At 39.0% G+C, this 19,587-nt stretch overlaps 1 protein-coding gene across 1 annotated transcript; it reads right to left on the reverse strand.

The window, feature by feature from the left end:
* Window positions 1-9,990: 9,990 nt before the first annotated feature.
* On the reverse strand, window positions 9,991-13,393 carry LOC129773067 (uncharacterized). Its single transcript, XM_055776621.1, has 4 exons — window positions 13,125-13,393; window positions 12,851-12,968; window positions 11,874-12,788; window positions 9,991-11,818 (listed from the first exon to the last, which is right to left on the reverse strand). Exons 1-4 carry the CDS (start codon window positions 13,220-13,222, stop codon window positions 10,391-10,393), a joined length of 2,559 nt encoding a protein of 852 aa, XP_055632596.1. The 5' UTR covers window positions 13,223-13,393; the 3' UTR covers window positions 9,991-10,390.
* Between the last annotated feature and the right edge of the window lie 6,194 nt (window positions 13,394-19,587).

The raw sequence follows: 19,587 nt of genomic DNA on the forward strand, positions 1-19,587 counted from the left end.
GTATATGTCAACACCGTTGAACTCAAACATCGATACATGCATACGTGATACTTGAGAGAGAGAAACGAATTTTGGGGGGTAGTCACTTCAATATACATTAAAGTCCATAGGGCGCTTGCAGCGCGCAAATATTATCAAAAGTGATCAATGCATAAGATTTATATGAATCGACAAGATCGAACTTTGTTTAAATAATTATTTTAGCGAGATAGTTACAAAAAATTCGCGCTACTCCATATTAATAATATGCGAACATATGTGTCTTTACATAAAAATATTTACTCTTACCGTCAAAGCCACGTTAAAAAATAGCAAATTCTGTTACGCCTATGATCCATATCAATGGAAGCAGATTGATTATTCAAAAAGTTCCCCAGGAACAGTGCAAACTGCACATTGCGATTGTACATTGTGCATTGAGCATTCATGTGCAGATATCCTTAATCGGTGGTTAGTCCCGCCAAAAAAGCGGTTGTTCATGTTGAAATTAAGGACATATTCAACCAGGAAGATCAATCAATCCTCAGTTATGAATTCCCGGTACCTATGCTCGGTATGCTCTGCGGAGAAGTAAAATATGTTTATAGGCAAATTGATCGGAAACGAAAAAAAAATCATCAGTTGGCCAATTCGTGGAAAATACAAGGAAGTCTTCGGATGTGATTTCGAGAATCTGTGACTTTAATCTTGATCCGAACATGTTGATAATCCTTTTCTGCCAATTTTTCGATTCAAATCTAGAAATGACTGCCAGTAAATTAAGTAATATGAGTCACACTTCTATTTTGGAAATAGTTTGCCTAACTGTTCCACAAGGTTCATGTTAGTTCTGTTAAAAATTTCGCGCTAGTAGAAATACTGCATATATACACCCATACCTCGCTATAAGGCTGCCTTTTAAAGGGCATTTCGTTGAACAAATTTGGAACCGATTCGATAGAATTTCTATTAGAATAATTGATTCGTTATACGGCTTTTTTTCTTAGCGGACAAGGAACGTATGTAGGCTGTAAAGTGATGTATGGGTGTATTTAAATCTATATATATAAATGGATTTCTGTATGACAGTCTGTCTGATTCTTATGGTCTCGGAAACTACTGAACCGATCGACATGAAAACTGGTATGTAGGGTTTTTTTTGGCGTCGGGGAAGGTTTTCATGATAGTTTGAGACTCCTCCCCCTCTCTAAGGTGGGGTTGCCAAACAAATGAAACACAAATTTCTACATTACTCAATAATTAATCAAGCAAATGAAACCAGATTAGGCATGTGGAGGTTTTATGGTGCAATAAATGTTTCTATGGTGGTTAGACACTCCACCCTCTCTCTAAAAGGGGGCTGCCATACAAATGAAACACAAATTTCTGCATCACTCGGGAATTAATCAAGCAAACAAAACCAAATTTGGCATGTGGAGGTTTTAGGGTGCAATAAATGTTTCTATGGTGGTTCGAGACTCCTCCCCCCTCTCTTAGGGTGGGTTGTCATGCAAACGAAAAACATATTTCTGCATAACTCGAAAACTAATCAAGCAAATGGAGCCAAATTTGGCATGTGAAGATTTTAGGGGACACGAAACGTGAATAGGTGAATAGACTCTCCTCCCCCTCTCTAAGGGGGGGGCTGCAATACGAATGAAACACAAATTTCTGCATTACTCAAGAATTAATCAAGCAAATGGAACCAAATTTGGCATGTGGAGATTTTAAGGTGCAATAAATGTTTTTACGTTGTTTAGACACTCCACCCCCTCTATAACGGGGAGCTGCCATACAAATGAAAGACCAATTTCTGCATAACTCGAAAACTAATCAAGGAAATGAAGCCGAATCTGGCATGTGAAGATTTTAGGGGTCACGAAACGTTTCTGTGGTGAATAGACACTCCTCCCCCCTCTCTAAGGGGAGAAGAGGGGGGGGGGTCTGTCTTTATTCTATCATATTTTCTGTATCAAATATTTATTCCATGTAACGGAGAAACTTAGAAGTACCAGGAGTTTTATAGTGGAAGGTAAATTCAACGGGGTCGATTTGAAGATCAATCAATGAACAGTTCTGCGATTGGACTCATGTACGTGTAACAAGCGCCCTATTTGACGGGGATGAAATGCGACAGCCGAATCGTAGAGTGAGATAGCTACTAAACGCCCGGGTGACTGTTAAGTCATGTTGACGGAGAAACTGCTGGAAGAAGCCAAAACTCATTTCCAATCGACTCAATTGATTAAAATGATGAATCGCCATATCTATGACCTTTTTAAAATTCCGTACTACGGTAGTACTGTAGTACTACCGTAGAACGGTAGTACTACAGTACTACCGTTCTACGCATAGTTGTCCCATGTTCCAAAATCAGCAACTGAGAAAAACGCAATCAAAGTTTTCTAGCATGACCAGAAGCCAGAAGCTTGAGGCGGCTTTGACCTTCCCTTCTCGCTGATTGTCAACCACAGCAACACATTCTTGGAGATTCTTGGTGTGTGAAATAAACTTCACTTCGGAGCTCACTTCCTTCGTGGGGGAAGTAAAATACGAAGTACCCTGCCAGTCGTTGCCATCCAGGGTGCGACAGGTCTCGTTGTCCATCACCACCGCCACGTCGCGATTCGCCGGGAAAATAGACTTGACCATCTCATTTAGCCGCTGCCGCTGCGTCATTGCCTGCAGCTCCAAGACCAGTGGACGGGACTTCCGCTTCCTGACATGTATGTCCATGTTCACCAGGTACTTTTTCACCGTTTTACCTCCCGGCCAAGCGCACGCAGCGGTGTAGTCACTTTCCCCTCGATCTTCCTCTTCAGTTTCCTTTGGAGCTTCTGGAACGGGCGTTTCGGGCGTCCACAATGTGCCGCACGATATCCGTTTTCGACGCGGCCGGGTACCGTTCTTTGAACGCGCACACTTTTGAACGAAGTAGCTTCACTGTTTTTGAGTTCACGGTTAGAGTTCGACTGATAGAGCTATAATTTTTTTTCTACTGACTCATGGGTTACTATGATTGATGCTGCATGGGTAGTTCCGTCAGTGCATGCGACCCATGAAAAATCGGCATATTTTGTCCATTTTTTTAATGCAAACAACGTGCTCATCACAACACGTGCTTTATCATCTTGTCTTAGGCAACACATCTTATTTCGTCCCAGTATCGAAGTCAGCTTCTCAATCATATAGGGGCGCGTTGATTTATCTATTTATATAAAATGGATTTCTGTCTGTCTGATTCTTATGGACTCGGAAACTACTGAACCGAACGACGTAAAAATATGTATGTAGGGGTTTTTGGTTCCGGGGAAGGTTTTTACGACAGTTCGAGACCCCTCCCCCCTCTCTAAAGGGGGGGGGGGGGGCTGCCATACAAACGAAACACAAATTTCTTTAAAACTCGAGAATTAATCAAGCAAACGAACTCACATTTGGCATGTGGAGGTTTTAGGGTGCAATAAATGTTTCTATACTGGATAGACACACCTCCCCCCTCTCTAAGGGGCGTCTGACATACAAATGAACCCAAATTCGGGATGTGAAGGTTTTTGGGTACGAGAAATGTTTCTATGATGGTATGATTTTATGGATTGTTAGTCCATTTGATGTTTGCGCCAATGAAATTGATTTTTGTTTGAAAGTGGAAATGGATTTTAATGTGATAAAACGCACTCCTATATCTTCTTTTATCTAGATGAATAAAAATGGATCGCCGAATGTGTTGATAAGAGCAAAGCTCGAAAACTCTAAAACTATCATATCTTCTGTATCAAACATTTATTCGATGTAACGGAGAAACATGTTATTTGTAAGTGATTGAAAAATCTTGAACGAGAATTGTGTCTGAAAATATATTATAAGATATTAAAATGACGAGTCTTGGTAGAAGTCCTAGCAAATTTATATTAAAAGTAAATTGTAAAGGGTCAATTAAAAGTTCTGCGATTGGACCCATGATCGTAAGAAAATGAGAATGTTTGGAGGCATTAATAACAATAAATAAATTGTGGTCGGGACGAAGTTTGTCGGGTCAGCAGCTTAGGAATAAAAATGGAAGTTTGTTACGTAACGATTGCGGCTATCCCCCTCCCCCCTATGTCACATAAAGTAACGTTCTCTGTGGGACGCTTATTTGGTGCTGGTTGAATGACGATGCACGGAAGATGTCTATAGGTGCGATACCGCTAGAGAACATGAAACATGACACTTAATACATGCAAATATCGCCATTTTTGTTGTAAAGATATAGTGAAGTGGTTAAGGGATGTAGAATAACGGTGTGTCCTGGTGGAACAAATATTGAATCGCATGTGTGTGTGTGTTTCAAATACGAAAAAGAAACAAATTACGACATATGAGCAGTTCGTGTATTGTTCTCAAAAAGGCAAAAAAAGAATCGCCGCTTGTGCGAAGCAACCATTAACACGTTGAGCCCCGCGTCGGTCTCTAGGGGCCAACGTGGAGCTTTTTGGTAGGAAAGCGCTGACTGACTGGGACTGACAGTTAATATTCTTAGCTAGAAATTAGAAATCAAAAATACCTACGGTTTGTTTTCGGATGTTTAAAAAAAATTTGATTACTTTCTAGTCGAATTTCTGATTATTTTCTATCTATACAATAACTATGTTTGGGAGCTGAGACCGACACTGATATTGTGCAAACGATCTTGATGCGGGCTGAATGGAAAACTGTTAACCTTTTTCAGGCTCATCTTTGTATTAGTTATTTTTAAAAAATTTTGTTTAAAATATCCGAAATAATAAACAGGCAAATGGAATACAACGAATGCGCTGTGGAGGCGTTAAGTTCAATTCTCACTCCCGACATTCTTCCAAAAATGGAAGTAAAACATGACGAACCAGCCAAATGTGTTGAAAGTCTCTATAATACAGAAAAAAATGAATGCGTTGTCTTACGTCCTATGCGGTCGTGTCCTGGATACAACCCTCAATAATTGTTTTTTTGTGACTGTATTAATCAGGGTCCAACATTTTCGATAACGAAACGACTCTCCTCTCAGTCGTTTCGTTTCGAGTAGGATTACTCGGCATTTGCCGTCAACATGACTAGTTCATCGGTTATTCTCGCTCTTAACGTTCGTCAATCCATTTCTAGTTGAAGGAGATGGTTATTCTAACTGGCGTGACGAATGAATACAAATCTGCCTCTTCATTCGCGAAAGAGCCCGACTGATTTTTGATTTATGTTCACAGAGAAACTGCTGGAAGAAGCAGAAACTCATTTCCAATTGAATGCGAAGGCCGATTTCTTCGTAGTCCCCTGGCTATCCTCAGTTGAGTATGACTTTGTCGAGCCCCGGTATTGATTCTCATGCCTCAAAAACTAGTCGTCTAAGCCAAGAGATATTTGCCGGAGCATCTGCAATGTTGAACCATCTGTTTTTATGAACCTTTTTTTTTTATTAAATCGTTTATTTTTACAGGCTCGGTTACATAAGTTTTAAGGAGCCGAATTCTCATTTTTTTTGAACCTTGATGGTACATATATGTTACGGACGGAAAATAGACATCACAATCCGATAGGGAATCCCAAATAAAAAAAGAGAAACAAGAGCAGGGAAACAAGAGCAAATTGAAGCGATAAAATTATAAAATTGAGAGATTCATTTATTGCGGATAAGGGTAATAAACTAGGATACTTCGGCCGCTTGTGGACGAAACAAAGGAAATAGAAAAAGGGAAAAAACGTTTTCCCCAAGAAGATTGTTTACGTCTCCGGATAGGGATAGGGAAAGAAAAACAATAACATAAATTTTAGGCCTGATGAACAGACGACAAATATTTTCTTTTCTCTTTTTAGTTTTTTAGTACCTGTAGTTTAGGTAAAGGAGAATTCTTTCTCCTTCTCTTGAGTAAGAAAAACGTGTATATATATTTTAGCAAAATAGAAATAAAGGTAGTCTAAGAACAGAACTCACGCGAAAGCGTAAAATTTTTCTTTACCATAGAGAAATTTTCATGGTGGCTCCAGAGAGGAGCAAGTGTTTTTGAAATTAAAAATGTAGTGCATAGACTAATCGGCAGTGACTGCCGAGTTTTTACGGCAGCGTATGCCAAGTAAACTTGTGTAGTCAAAGTGCACTTTAAACGGCAGTGATTGCCAAGTGTTTCATTAAAAAATTTACAGTGATTGTCAATTGCGCGCGAACAATAAATCAAAGCGAGGTTGAGAACAACAATTTGGAAAGCAAGTGATTTGCTTTCAAGTTATGAGCAAGAAACTCGGACCATGAAGGTCGAAGCCCGGAACGGCCAGGATAAAATCCCGTACAGTGTTTAAAAATGCACTAGCAGCAGCAGAATAGGCACCACAGAAAACAGAGCCAGTAAAGTCGGCATCACCAGTTCGCAGCGTAGGGCGTAGCAACAAATGACCAAGGAATTAGCGGCAATAAGAAGATCCAAGGAATCCGATATCCGGTCGGTATCGGGCGAGAACTCATCAGCATCAGCAGCAGCAACAGTACCATATCAGCAGAAGCAGCACCGCCGAGGGCAACTATGGCATGAAGAAATGCGTAACCAGCAGCTGAATCAAGTAAGTCGTTAGTAGGAAACTGACTATGAATAGATAAACCCATAGAGGTTGACTTAGGGGCCAAGAGAGCCAAGGAAATTTAGGAAAACCCACAGGAGTTAATTTTTATGGCCAAGTGAGCCAATCTAGAAACATAGACAAAAATTTGGTAGGAACATTTACAAACATGGAAAACGTATATAAGGCGATTAACGCTAGGCTTTTTACTCGAAATATGAAGGGTAATTGTCGCTCGTGTTACGAGTCTGATGAGGATTACCCAATGATTTATTGTTGCGAGTGCGAGCGATGGTTCCACTTGAATTGTACCGATCTTAAAAAGGTTCCCCTTATGGGCGATCGGTTGATCTGTCGCAAATGCGCAGATCTAGAAAATAAGTATTTCAAGATTGCCGAAATGAATGTCTTCTTGGGGATACCCATTATTAGCATATATCCTAGTGGTGGGGAAATTATTACAAGGAAGATATGCCGGCCAAACCGCCTCCATTTAGGGCGATTATTGAATTGCGCAGGCGAGTAAATGACAATTACGAATCTGAGTCTTGAGACTCAGAAGAATGTCAACAAAGAAAAATGCCTCCTCCTTGGAATCCTAGTTTAATTGATTGCAGGAGGAGAGGAAATGATTCAGGCGACGAAAATTCTAGATCATCAGAAGAATCTAAACTGATAACACCTCCTCCTTGGAACCCTAACTTGGTTAGGAGGAGGGAATGCGATAAATCATCTGACACAGATGATGAAAATAAACTTGATATGATACAAGTTGGAATTAATAAGCAGCTAGGAGAAGTCAGTCTCCAGAACATTGAAGATGATTGCTCATTCCGAGTGAGGTACGAGCCATTTAAAACCCTGTCAGTCGCAAAATATGAAGCTGAATTCAAGGGAATCTTGTCTTCAAGAGACAATATGATTGGCGACACCGTATCAGAATCGGTGGAACCCATTAAAGGAATCATCGCCACAGATGTAGAATCTGTGGTAGATGGAAATATTAAGATCGCTGCGGATAGAGATACTGTGGCGGAAAAGAACAATGAAACGAAGAAGTCATGCGTGATGCATGAAGTAAGAGCAGATGTGATATCTGCCAACTAAGATATAGCGGAATCCAAAGATGGAAACGCTGAAAATTTGAAAATAGGAAATATGTCCATATATGTTGAAAGGACAGAGCTGGGAATATTAGCTTCTGGACTAAAAGAAAACTCTGTTGATGAACAGAAAATTAAATCCGCTATTGAGGAACGGTTTGATGGAATAGAACCAAATATAGCAGGAGAGCAAAAATTAAAGTGTGGACAAAAGCTTGCTATAAAGGTTTCAAGGAGAGCCTTAGCAATGCAAAATTGATATCGAAGGTTGGGAGCAAAAGTAAAAACGATGTGATCATGATGAATGATTCATCACATGAAGCCAACATACAAATGGAATACTCAATTGATGTGGTTGAGCCTCTGAGGAAAGTGGCACCAGGAGTAATTCCGATAGACTTGTTTGTAAACAAACCATTAGTTCCACCAAGGAAAACTTGTTCCAATAATGAAAAGCATCTAACTTATGAATTCGAACCAAAAAGGATTTGCAAAAACTATGGCTCAGATATGGAAATTATTACCGCCGATCAAAACTATAAGCTCTCCAATATAGAGGCTGAAAAGTTTGCTGAAAGAATAGGCCAAAATAGGAAAATTGATTCGATAGTAAATTATGCTATCGAAAATCCCGATGAATATTGTACACCGATTTACCAGTATCATCGACGTCGTATCAAACGGCTTCGACATTGTAACGAGTTAGTTACTCAATTGAATCATTGTGAAAATATGAACCCTTTAAGGATTTATAATCTATTTTTCAACGTTGAAAATATATTGATATTTCGGTGCATTTACTGCACATGTAGTAAAAATTGATATCTCTTAGTAGTATAGAAAACCAATTCAAATTGAATATATTAGAATTATTAATTGAACTAATAAGCCAAACATTTTAGGCAAGTGATTTGCTTAATGCTCAGTATGTGAGTTGCTGAAAAATTATTAACGTAATTTAGGATTTAAATGATTCGTTTGAAATCAGATACGTCGGTACGATAACAAACCGTTTAGATATTTTAAATATCTGTTAGAGGCCCAAAAACACTGTGTTGTCAAGCAGTTGAGATGCTCAAAATATGATTCTGAAGGATTAAAAGTACAGCAAGTATTCTGCTGAAAAAAATATACATTAACCTTTAAAAAAAATGATGGAGCAGCATGTGATATGCTGAAGCAAGCTTTATACGAATGATTTGCTCAAAGCTCAGCAAGTGAATTGCTGAAGGAGTAATATCAACTGCGAATTAGTTGATGGAAGAAAAATTTAAAACAGCATATGAAATGCTGAAGGTTGACAAAAAAGCAAGTGAATTGCTGAAGGGTTCAAATTCAATAGAAATATTTTCAAGCAAGTTAGTTGCTTAAAGCTCAGCAAATGAAACAGCAACTGAAAATCGGGTAACGAGAGATGAAATTACTGTACAGCATGTGAAATGCTGAAGGAAAAAATTTAAACAAGTTGCTGAGAAAATATGATTAACGCATTCAATTGATTATTGGCTATCAAAGCATAACTTCCATTCTAACTTAAGAAAAAGGTTTGAGATGAAACAATGTAGGAAAGACTGATTTGAAAGGTAACGAATTAGATTAGATTAGAAAAAGATGTAACAATGTAGGAATGAGCAATATCAAAAAACAAATATTGTAAACTTCACACACATGAAGTAATACTGGAGGATTAACACCAAGGAACCTTCCTGTGAATCAAGGACCTATAATGGGGTAAATCTATGAGGTAGATTTACGGGGTCTGGTGTTACGGACGGAAAATAGACATCACAATCCGATAGGGAATCCCAAATAAAAAAAGAGAAACAAGAGCAAATTGAAGCGATAAAATTATAAAATTGAGAGATTCATTTATTGCGGATAAGGGTAATAAACTAGGATGCTTCGGCCGCTTGTGGACGAAACAAAGGAAATAGAAAAAGGGAAAAAACGTTTTCCCCAAGAAGATTGTTTAAGTCTCCGGATAGGGATAGGGATAGGGAAAGAAAAACAATAACATAAATTTTAGGCCTGATGAACAGACGACAAATATTTTCTTTTCTCTTTTTAGTTTTTTAGTACCTGTAGTTTAGGTAAAGGAGAATTCTTTCTCCTTCTCTTGAGTAAGAAAAACGTGTATATATATTTTAGCAAAATAGAAATAAAGGTAGTCTAAGAACAGAACTCACGCGAAAGCGTAAAATTTTTCTTTACCATAGAGAAATTTTCAATATATGACGGTCCGTTCATATAATGATATATGGACACTAGAAAAATTTATTGAGTTTAGCCGTAATAGCTACGAATTTCTTCTTAGTTCGCATAAACTAAGCATAAAATAAAAAAAATGGAACATAGACAATTTTTTTAATCTTTTATTTCTACAATATTTCCTTTACGTAATACTAAAATTTCACAAGCAATAAGTATTGATTTTTGTATTCCTGAACTTTTTGTTCGGCAGTGTTGGTTGTTTAGTAGAGTTGTAGACACATTTCTGGCTGTGTGTTTGTTTCGTATCGAAGTCCGTTTACAAAGGATTTTACTCCAAAGCTGTTTCCCTATTACATTTTATCTTGCTTCTACCATGATGAGAGTGCATATTGTTGGTTTTTGCAGTAATTTTAATTTTCAGTCTATAAATCATATCACACACGTTACTGAACGAAAGTAAAGCAATATTAACTCATGTTAAACTCGTGTAAATGTAAAGAACGAAAAAAAACAGTTAACAAACGAGAAGATATATCCGATCAGGCTTCGGTGAGTTTCTCTGCCAGTTGGACGGACCCTTCCGGAACTTCGCTTAGTTTACTTAGATTCAGCAGACTTCTCCTGTGATTGTTAACCGGCGTTGGATAGGCGGGCCTTCTGTGTCCCTGTTGATGAAACGAGGGTAGGTTCGATTGACACATGTTGGAAGTGCTTCCGAAGACGGGCGTTTGAGACTGCTGAGGGGGGAAGACGTTGTTGTTGGAACGTGAGCTGAAGAAGCCATGTTGGCTGGGAGCCATTCCGGAAGGGTATGCTGATCGACTGTGAGGTGGAAACATTCGGGAGGAAGGATTTGTTTGGAATAAACTTCGTTCGCCGAATAGATTACGGCTGGCATTTGTCGAATGGCGACTGAAGAACGAACCATTGGAAGGGGTAGGCGAAGATTGAGACAGTGGGTAGCCTAGGGTCTGGTTGAGGCTTGGATTAGGTTGCGGGAAAGTGGATCCATTATGGGGAGGAAATATTCCGACAGGTTCAGAAAAGAGGGACACCTGATCAAGGTCGATTCCAGCAGGATCCTCTGGTGTTGGACGTCGGGTTGGCTGAGACTCGAAGCCAGAGCTTTGAGACGAAGTGCGAGACATGAACGGATGACCGTGGTATTCGGTTTCGGCATCGGAAGTTTTTTGCGGTGACCAATAGCCACCGGCGATCCACGAACCGCCCGATTCGGCTACAGTATCCAGATGGGGAGGGCTGTGCGTTACTTTCCGTTGACGTAGAGAGAAACTCTCATCATGCTCAACATGATGATTAGCGAAGGGATTGTTCATCACGGAGAGATCCTTCCTGGAAACTGACATTCGTCCGCCGATGCTCAACCGATCAATATGTTCCCCAAAGTGCTCATCCCCTTGTAGAGTGGGATCATCGATGGCATTCATGGAGAATCCATTTTTATGAAATCTACGCTCGGAAGCGGCAGAAATAGCTGTGGTAAAGTTGTCGACCGAGATTGATGGAGTCTTCAAAAGAGAGTGTTCTGCTCGAAATGGACCATGATGGCTAATTTCGCAAAATGAGTTCTCCTGCATTGTTGTGTTAAGGCGATTAACATTCAGAACAGATCCTCCAAAATGTGATTTGTTCGGTGAAGTTCTAATAAAGCTGCTGTCCACGAACGGCCGAAGAGTTGAGGCGGTCAGTGCTGACGGGCTGATAGATCTGGTTGTATCAATTGACTTGGCACTCTCATTGTTACCGAAAGCTTTTTGCGAACATGTGGAAGCATCCTGCTGCAGCAGCGAACTGCTTTCCAGTTGTTCGTCGTTGTCACATTCGTTGCCTTGGTTTGAGTAGATTTTGTGGAAGCTCGAGGACAGATTATCCGATGGTTGAATTTTGGGTCCCGTGTGGCCTATGCAACTGATGGCAGTTACGAACGCCACCGAAGATAGCATAACCTGACCAATGAAGACACTATTAGATAAATTTTCAACAGACAACATCAAAAATTACCTCTATCAAAGCGGAATGAATCTTGCTCCCAAACACTTCCGGTCCAATATCCGATTTAAGCAACATCTCAGCTCCACAGCATGCAATCAAAGCAATTGGCTTCCAACTCCGGATGTGTGACTTCATGGCCATCAGCATCGCAGCAAGACAGATGAGTGCCAAATTGGGAAGAGAATTCCTCTGAGCCATTATCACAGGAGGTTCATGAAGTGCTTCGCAGATTGATTCTGCTGAAATGTTCAGCTTCTCATCCAACTTTCCAAACACTAATTTCCGGACCGTTTTGAGCTGATTAACGCCATTTACGATCAGCGGTTGCTCGATTATTCCGCCCCAGCGGGCAAAAAGAGTCCGCTTCAGTGACACCGCATAGGAAATTACCACCAGAATAGTTTGTGAAACAATTGGACTGAATATCAACTCCAACCGATCCTTGCTAAACTCAAACTCCATCGCTTTTTGCCCAATTTTAATCGCCAGCATTGCGATTACAGTCCACAAGCACACATCGGTAACCATCTTCCGCTTGCGGAAGGCGCTTTGTTTATCACTGGTTTGCATGTGCAAATCGAACACCTTCAAACCCTTGGTCCCGATTTGGGCCAGCTTCGAGCCGAGAATGTTCCGCTTGACATCGTTCAGGGTTCGCTTGACGACACGTTCGCAGCGGGAGCAAAGTTTGTACGATATCTCCAGCTGACGTTCGTATTCCTCCACCTCCTCGTCGTAGTTTTCCTCCACCTCCGGAACAAACGATGCCAGTTGATGGATTTTCAGCTCCTGGTTACGATTGCAGCCGAAGCATAGTCCATTTTGGGGGGCCGAGTAGCTAATTTTGTCATCGTCGGTGATGTTCGCGCCGGGATTCAGTTTGCGTTGGTACTGAGCCGGTATCTCCCGGTTGTAGTCGCCATCCTGCAATATTGAAAGGTTTGATTAGCTAGTGTTTCACTCAAGGATTGATTTGATTAATTTACCTCAGTGAATCCATTGTATTGGGTGCAGCTCGGGCAAACCCATGAATTGCCATCATCGTAGGGAACTTTCGTGTTCGTGTTACAAAACCAACAGTTTACTTTCACTGGAAAGAGCTTCCTATAGGATGAAATTGAAAAAGGAATTGTAGTCGCAGAGAGGTTATGTCAATTATTTTGACCAAATTATCACGATGAGATTTGAATAAAACATCACTCTGAATGGACGGTGCTCTCCCGCGATAAATGAAAATAGATTCAACCGAAACCAAATTACCTCACTCGATAAAACAGATTGACGAATGCGATTGTACCAACGAAGAGTATTGCCAGCACCGGTAGTATCGTGCCGGCTAAATCTTGTAATGAAATCATTTCCAATTTGGCCCGATATGTTCGTTTTTGTACATCTAACGTTTGTGTATGATGCCGACGAGTAATTTTATTTTAACTACATGAAATTGAAAAATGAAATCACCACCGCACTCGTGCAAATTTGACTAAAGTTTAGAAACGCGCGATTTGTTTTTCTTTCGTAACGGTTGATTGGGTACTAATGTCAAGATGCATACACGCCCAATAGAGAATGCTCATGTTTTGGGTGGACTCTTGTTACACAAAAAATTTGTACATTCTACTAATTTTGCATTACCAAATGTATTTAGGGGCTGTCCACATACCACGTGGACAGAAAAATCGTGTTTTTGAACCCCCCCTCCCCCTCCGTGGACAAACGTGGACATTTACTATACCCCTCCCCCTGTTGTCCACGTGGACATTACACCAATTATTTCTAAAAAAATCCAAATAAAATTGAACCTCTCTTAAATTTCATTTTGGGATTGATTCTATTTTGTGTTCTATAGTTTTATGGATAACAATGTTAGCTTAAATAATAATAGCGGTTTATTTTAAATTCGTTTATTCTCTATCCAGCATTCTCCGGGAAGTTATTTGTATCGCTCTTTAGTTTCTTCTAAATTCCATTTATGCTGTCAGGTTGTTTTTACCGCTGAAATCCATATAAAAAAATCACTTGAGAATCTATTCTCGGGAATTCTTTTTTTCTTATTCTTATTATCATTCTTTATAATCATATACAATTATTTGCCAATTTTATTTATTTGGTTGAGCTGTAACAGTTCGGCTAAAAAATTCATAAGGTTGACGTCTAGATGGAACCTCTTGCAAAAATTCAAGTATAGCACAAAAGCACCATCATGGATACGTGTCAAAATTTGACAGCAATCGGTCGATTGGCTCGTGAGTTACAGCATTGAGAGTGAAGCAACTTTTATTATTGTGAAAAAATTGAAAAATCACAAACGAATGAAAACTATGGCAACATTGCATGAATTGGGCTTCGAATTGCTTCCGCATCCACCGTATTCTCCAGATCTGGCCCCCAGCGACTATTTTCTGTTCGCAGACCTGAAGAGAATGTACGCTGGCAAGAAATTTAAGACCGATGATGAAGTGATTACCGAAACCGAGGCCTATTTTGAGGAAAAACCGAAAGATTACTATAAAAATGGTATCGAAAAGTTGCAAATCGTTTTACTGTGTTACTTTTCAGCCGAACTGTTATATGTTTTCAAAAAAAAATCAGACAATGAAATCTAGGGCTTCATTACGAAATCGTTATTGGAATCGCAAGACAAAGCAGCAGTGATAAAAAAAATCGATATCGGTATCATCATGATGTTCAAGTTATAAGAATGTCGTGTTAAATTATGTAGTGTTAGTTTGTTTAACACACAAATGGCGGCTCAAATGAACAATAAACCTGTGTCGTGATCGCTGGCTTCATTACCAATGATTTTTCTGTTCAACCTCGTAAGACTTGGAAAATATTAGGTTGTTCCCGAATTCGTGCCGACTTTAAGGGAAAAAAATCCAAAGTATCATTCTTACAAACACACAATTATTCGAATGTATTGGGTCATTTAAAAAGTATTCGCGTTTTTCTGTTTAATTTCTGAATGTTTTTTTTTATGTAGGACTACGTCTAAAAATTTCGGACGCTTATATCTCGATCATTTCTTAATAGATCGCAATTATGTTTGCAAGGTCTGGGATAAACCATGGATGCATCAAAAATTCCCAACTAATCGCCCTAATTTTTTGGAGCGTCATCAAAAATTTATGTGACACTTTTCTGTTGATCGATTCTGGTGGTTTCTTCCATAATCGCCTCGTGAAATCTATCCAGTTGTGAACCGTACAACACGGAATTAACCTTTTGGCCATGTAACTCCTCATAATCGGAGATTCGCTTCCACTTCCACCATACACACCGCGTCCCTTTTTGTGTAATCCTGGCTTTGATGTTATTTGCAGTGGTTTGTCTTGCTTATCCCATGATCTTTGCAAACAATATCGTATTTTACCCATTTCTATACACCGTGATCGATTTTCTGATGAAAATTCAGTCCAAAATTTACAAAATGTAGCAAAAATTTACTATAATTCATGTGGCTTCCAAACATCGAGTTTCTTTACGAAGTTTTTTTTTAATATTGATTGGTTAATTCTTATGCCTAGTTTACACAGTGTAAGGTATTGCTGAATCGATCCTTCCGCAATTTCAAAACCCAACCTCCCAACACTTGTTTGGTTTCTCGTAAAAAAACTGGACAAGGTTCTTTTCCATGCTACCCAATGGGCCGAAATTATTGCGCTCAAGAAAAGTGGCCTGAAAAATTGATAACCGGAAAGTGCAATATCTGGTGATGATGGCGGGTGAAATAGCACTTCTCAGGCAAACCTAACATTTTCGGCCAGGTTGTCAAAGAGAAGGAAGATTGACATTGTCCTGATGGAATATGACGTCTATTTTATTGGCTAATTATGTTAGTTTATTCTGGACTTTAGTTTCGTTTAGTTATAAGCAGTTCTTGTTAGAATCTATCGAAGCTCTGTAGAAGCACATTAAACGGAATTCCTTTCCAATCTCACCAGACACAAGACGCAATAGTATGGAACCGATATATTGTAGATTTATAGAAATCGCATCAACCGTTTACACTAGCGTGAACTTCTATAATGAATATATTCATATTTTCGGTGAATTTATTCACCTGAAGTAGAACTGCATCCAACTTTAGTGATTTCTCTCCAGTGAGAAATTCACAAGCGTTTACATATGGTGAATTTATTCAAGTTATATATACCTCGAATAAGTGTATCATATTTATTTTCATCTGTTTACACCTTTTTTCACGTGAATAAATCCATCTATAGCTATAGATCTCCCTAATGTAAATCCGCCATAACATACTTTGGTGGTATCTTCGTCCTGGCGGAATGTATGATCCTCTTCTGCCAATGTAAATAAATCCATCACTCTCAGTTCATGTGCGTTACTCTCAAAATACACATTTCAGCGAAACAGTTCAACAATATGAAAAAATATGGTCTCTTATTGATAAATACGGAGTACTCGCAAGGGGCGGCAAGATTGAAATTTGATAAAAATGCAGAGCAGATTTTATTCTTTATTGATTATGGATATTAATGTATTTTCAAAAATATTCATTTTATGTATCCACGTGGACATTATCTGAACCCCCTCCTCCCTCTCCGTGGACAATCGTGGACATTTTCGTACCCCCTACCCCCCCTAAAGTTGTCCACGTGGTATGTGGACAGCCCCTTAGTAGTTTTCGACCGAGGATTTTTCTAAGGGTACGAGTTTTGGTACAACATAATTCAGTTTGCATCTTTCTCGTATAGATTAATACCTAAATTATCAAATGTACATGCTTGCTCTCTTATTAGCACTAGTCTTTTATAATGAAGTTTTTTTAGAAACCATAAAAATATTTGTTTTGCGGCGATTGCTATGTAATTTTTTAATGTTTTTACACGGATATCCAGGGTACGTTTAATACCATGGACAGACATACAACTGTACTAGCGCTGTACGTGTACAGCGTTGTACAGGTACCACGATAGCATGACACACATACTTTGGTTGTACATTGTACCGCATGTCAAACTGACAATCAGAAGTTTGAATTTATTGCATTGTATTTTCACCAATATTTCAATGAAAAAGGTTTTTATTCAGCGTCTAAACTATCAAACACAACAAATATGTTTCCAATCTGAGTTATCAACTCAAGAGAAAGTCAATGAAAAGAATGTATACCAAATGTTTTGATTCGTTTTGTTCATGCTACCCACCACTAACCGTCTATGGCGCTGCGCACAGTACAACTGTAGCCATGTACAGCGGTAAAATAGGTCGGTACAGGTACAGCGATTGTACCGAGTTGTTTGCATGGTTCTAGCGCTGTACATGGTGACAGACATACAATTTTCGAAGTAGAACGCTAGTACAGCTGTATGTCTGTCATAAGTATAAGGCAGCGGTTACACTGGATGCAGAAAAGTGATCGCACGAATTGTATGCAATAGTGAAAGTAAACAACCACATTGAGTTGCATTGGTGTGGTTACATTGCTTCCCCTTTGCTTCGTTCGAATTCGTCAGCTTCTATCGAACAAAATTGTTTGTTTCTATTCGTACAATCAAATTTTCGTGTGTACTCCGATCCAAAGTAACCTTAGCCTAAGTCGAGGTAATCTGGACTGACTAGTGCATCAATAGCAAGATGTGTGGAATAAAGGTGTGACCGTGTCGTCAATAAGTGCGCGAGGGGAAACGGTAAAAATATACAGAGGACTGTGGAAAGGGATTTGACTGCAAATAGAGATGTTTAAATTTTTCGTTTATTCAATTGTCGATTAATCGTGGGGTCATTTTTAAATATTCGATTCATTCGAATAATTGTCTTTCAATATTCGATTAATCGAGCAAATATTTATATAATACATTAAATATAATTTTGTAATAAACATGGTGCAGAATAATGGGTTTTGAATCAAATGGTATTTCAGTATGTGGATAAATTTACCATTTCATGATTTTGTAAGGACGATTGAAAAAAGAGCACACCATGAGAATAATGCACAATATTTTTATTACACCAACATAATTTTTTTCTGTTCAAAACTACCTATTCTTCGATTGTTGTTGGAATAGCTGATTTGTTTGAATATTTCTGCTTGGTCTCTATAGCTACTAGCTACTATTTATAGAATCATTGACCATTAGTATAGTATATTTTCCTTGGCACTCTGAATTTGGATACTTCTATTTTAGAACGGGAGCTGAGACCATCTTCTTTAAGTCCGCATTTTACTCCTACAGACCCTGAAATCTCCTTCCCAGTCTCCTCCACCTCCAGGGAATTATTTTTATGCTTCAACCGTAAATGATTTAGCATATTCGATGAATTTCGACGAAACACCATGACGGTTAACACTCCTATACTCGCGCATAGATCTGAGAGACCAAGAAATCAATAATTCGTTAATTTCTCAGAAAACATCAACACTACGATTGTGATTTCGATTCTCTCTAGCTTCGTCATTCGTTGTTCGTCATCGTTTAGCGTATCGTATAAGTTGGTACAAAGGGGACGTATATCACTTTTTCACCACCTTCGGACTGAGACACCGACGCGCGTACAGGAGTAACTTTTTTGGACAAGTGACTTTTTTTCCTATTTTAAAATATTGTTCAATGAAATGTATAAATTAATGTCAGTGGCGTGGAATATTTATTAAATATAATGCATAATATCATTTTCGGACTATTCTTATTTGATTTTAGTCCTTTTGTCACAGGATTGAACGGATTCCCATATTATTCGTGGATATATTCGTCGTTAGATTCATACGTGCAAAAGTAAAGTACAAGTGTTTGACATTCGTATAGTTGTTCACTAAATCGGTGGCTTATGGTTATTTTTACCGTTACAGCTTCGGGTTTTTTTTCTATAATATATGAGCTGAACAAGTCAAGAACAAGTCGCAGGAAGTTCCTAGAAATCCTTTTATATCATCTTTTTATGCCCCATCAAAAACAGGCATTAAGATTTTGTTAACCAAGAACACAGAAACAAAGAATATTAGATATGGGAAAACTAGAAATTCCAGAAACCTTACAATCGAACAATTAACCGACGTCTCTAACTGCAAAACGCGGGAAAAATACCTCCATCACCGACCGACATCGAAAGTCGATTTATTCTCTTGAGCTGAAACATATAATAAGATAGAGTATATTACAAACCTAACTTTAACCGTAAAAGACTTACCTTTCAACTTTTCAATGCTCTTATTCCCACCAAAACAATTCCACACACAAAGAGCGAAAAAAAGATATTGCAAAATATTGCAGATTGTTTACATACAAAATCCAAGATGGCTGAAAGGCCTTTCTCATAAGTCGTGCTACCGTATTGTATCTATCGTGCATCAATAGTAGTGAGGCTGTGACGTGCTAGCTTTGCAAATATCATGGGACGATATTATAAATTTGCCTAAATTAGTTTATTTCTATTGCATTTATGCCTAATGTATATATTTGTTCATTGCAGCGTAAAGATAATCGAATTAGGTTTTCTTTCTAATCAAAATCTAGGGGAAATTGGGTACGGTAATTCGGATTTTAGCTTCACGAAGCTCTCTGTAGCTCTCCGGTACATCCTGCCGCAGTGCTTGAATTAAGCTATGGGGCTGTCCACATACCACGTGGACAACTTTAGGGGGGGGGGGGGGTAGGGGGTAAAACAATGTCCACGCTTGTCCACGGAGAGGGGGGAGGGGGTATTGATCGAGTCCACGTTGACAGGAAGAATATTTTTTTGACGTAGAACTACGTCTTTC

Source organism: Toxorhynchites rutilus, chromosome 1 (assembly GCF_029784135.1).
Source record: "Toxorhynchites rutilus septentrionalis strain SRP chromosome 1, ASM2978413v1, whole genome shotgun sequence".
NCBI classification, from domain to species: domain Eukaryota; kingdom Metazoa; phylum Arthropoda; class Insecta; order Diptera; family Culicidae; genus Toxorhynchites; species Toxorhynchites rutilus.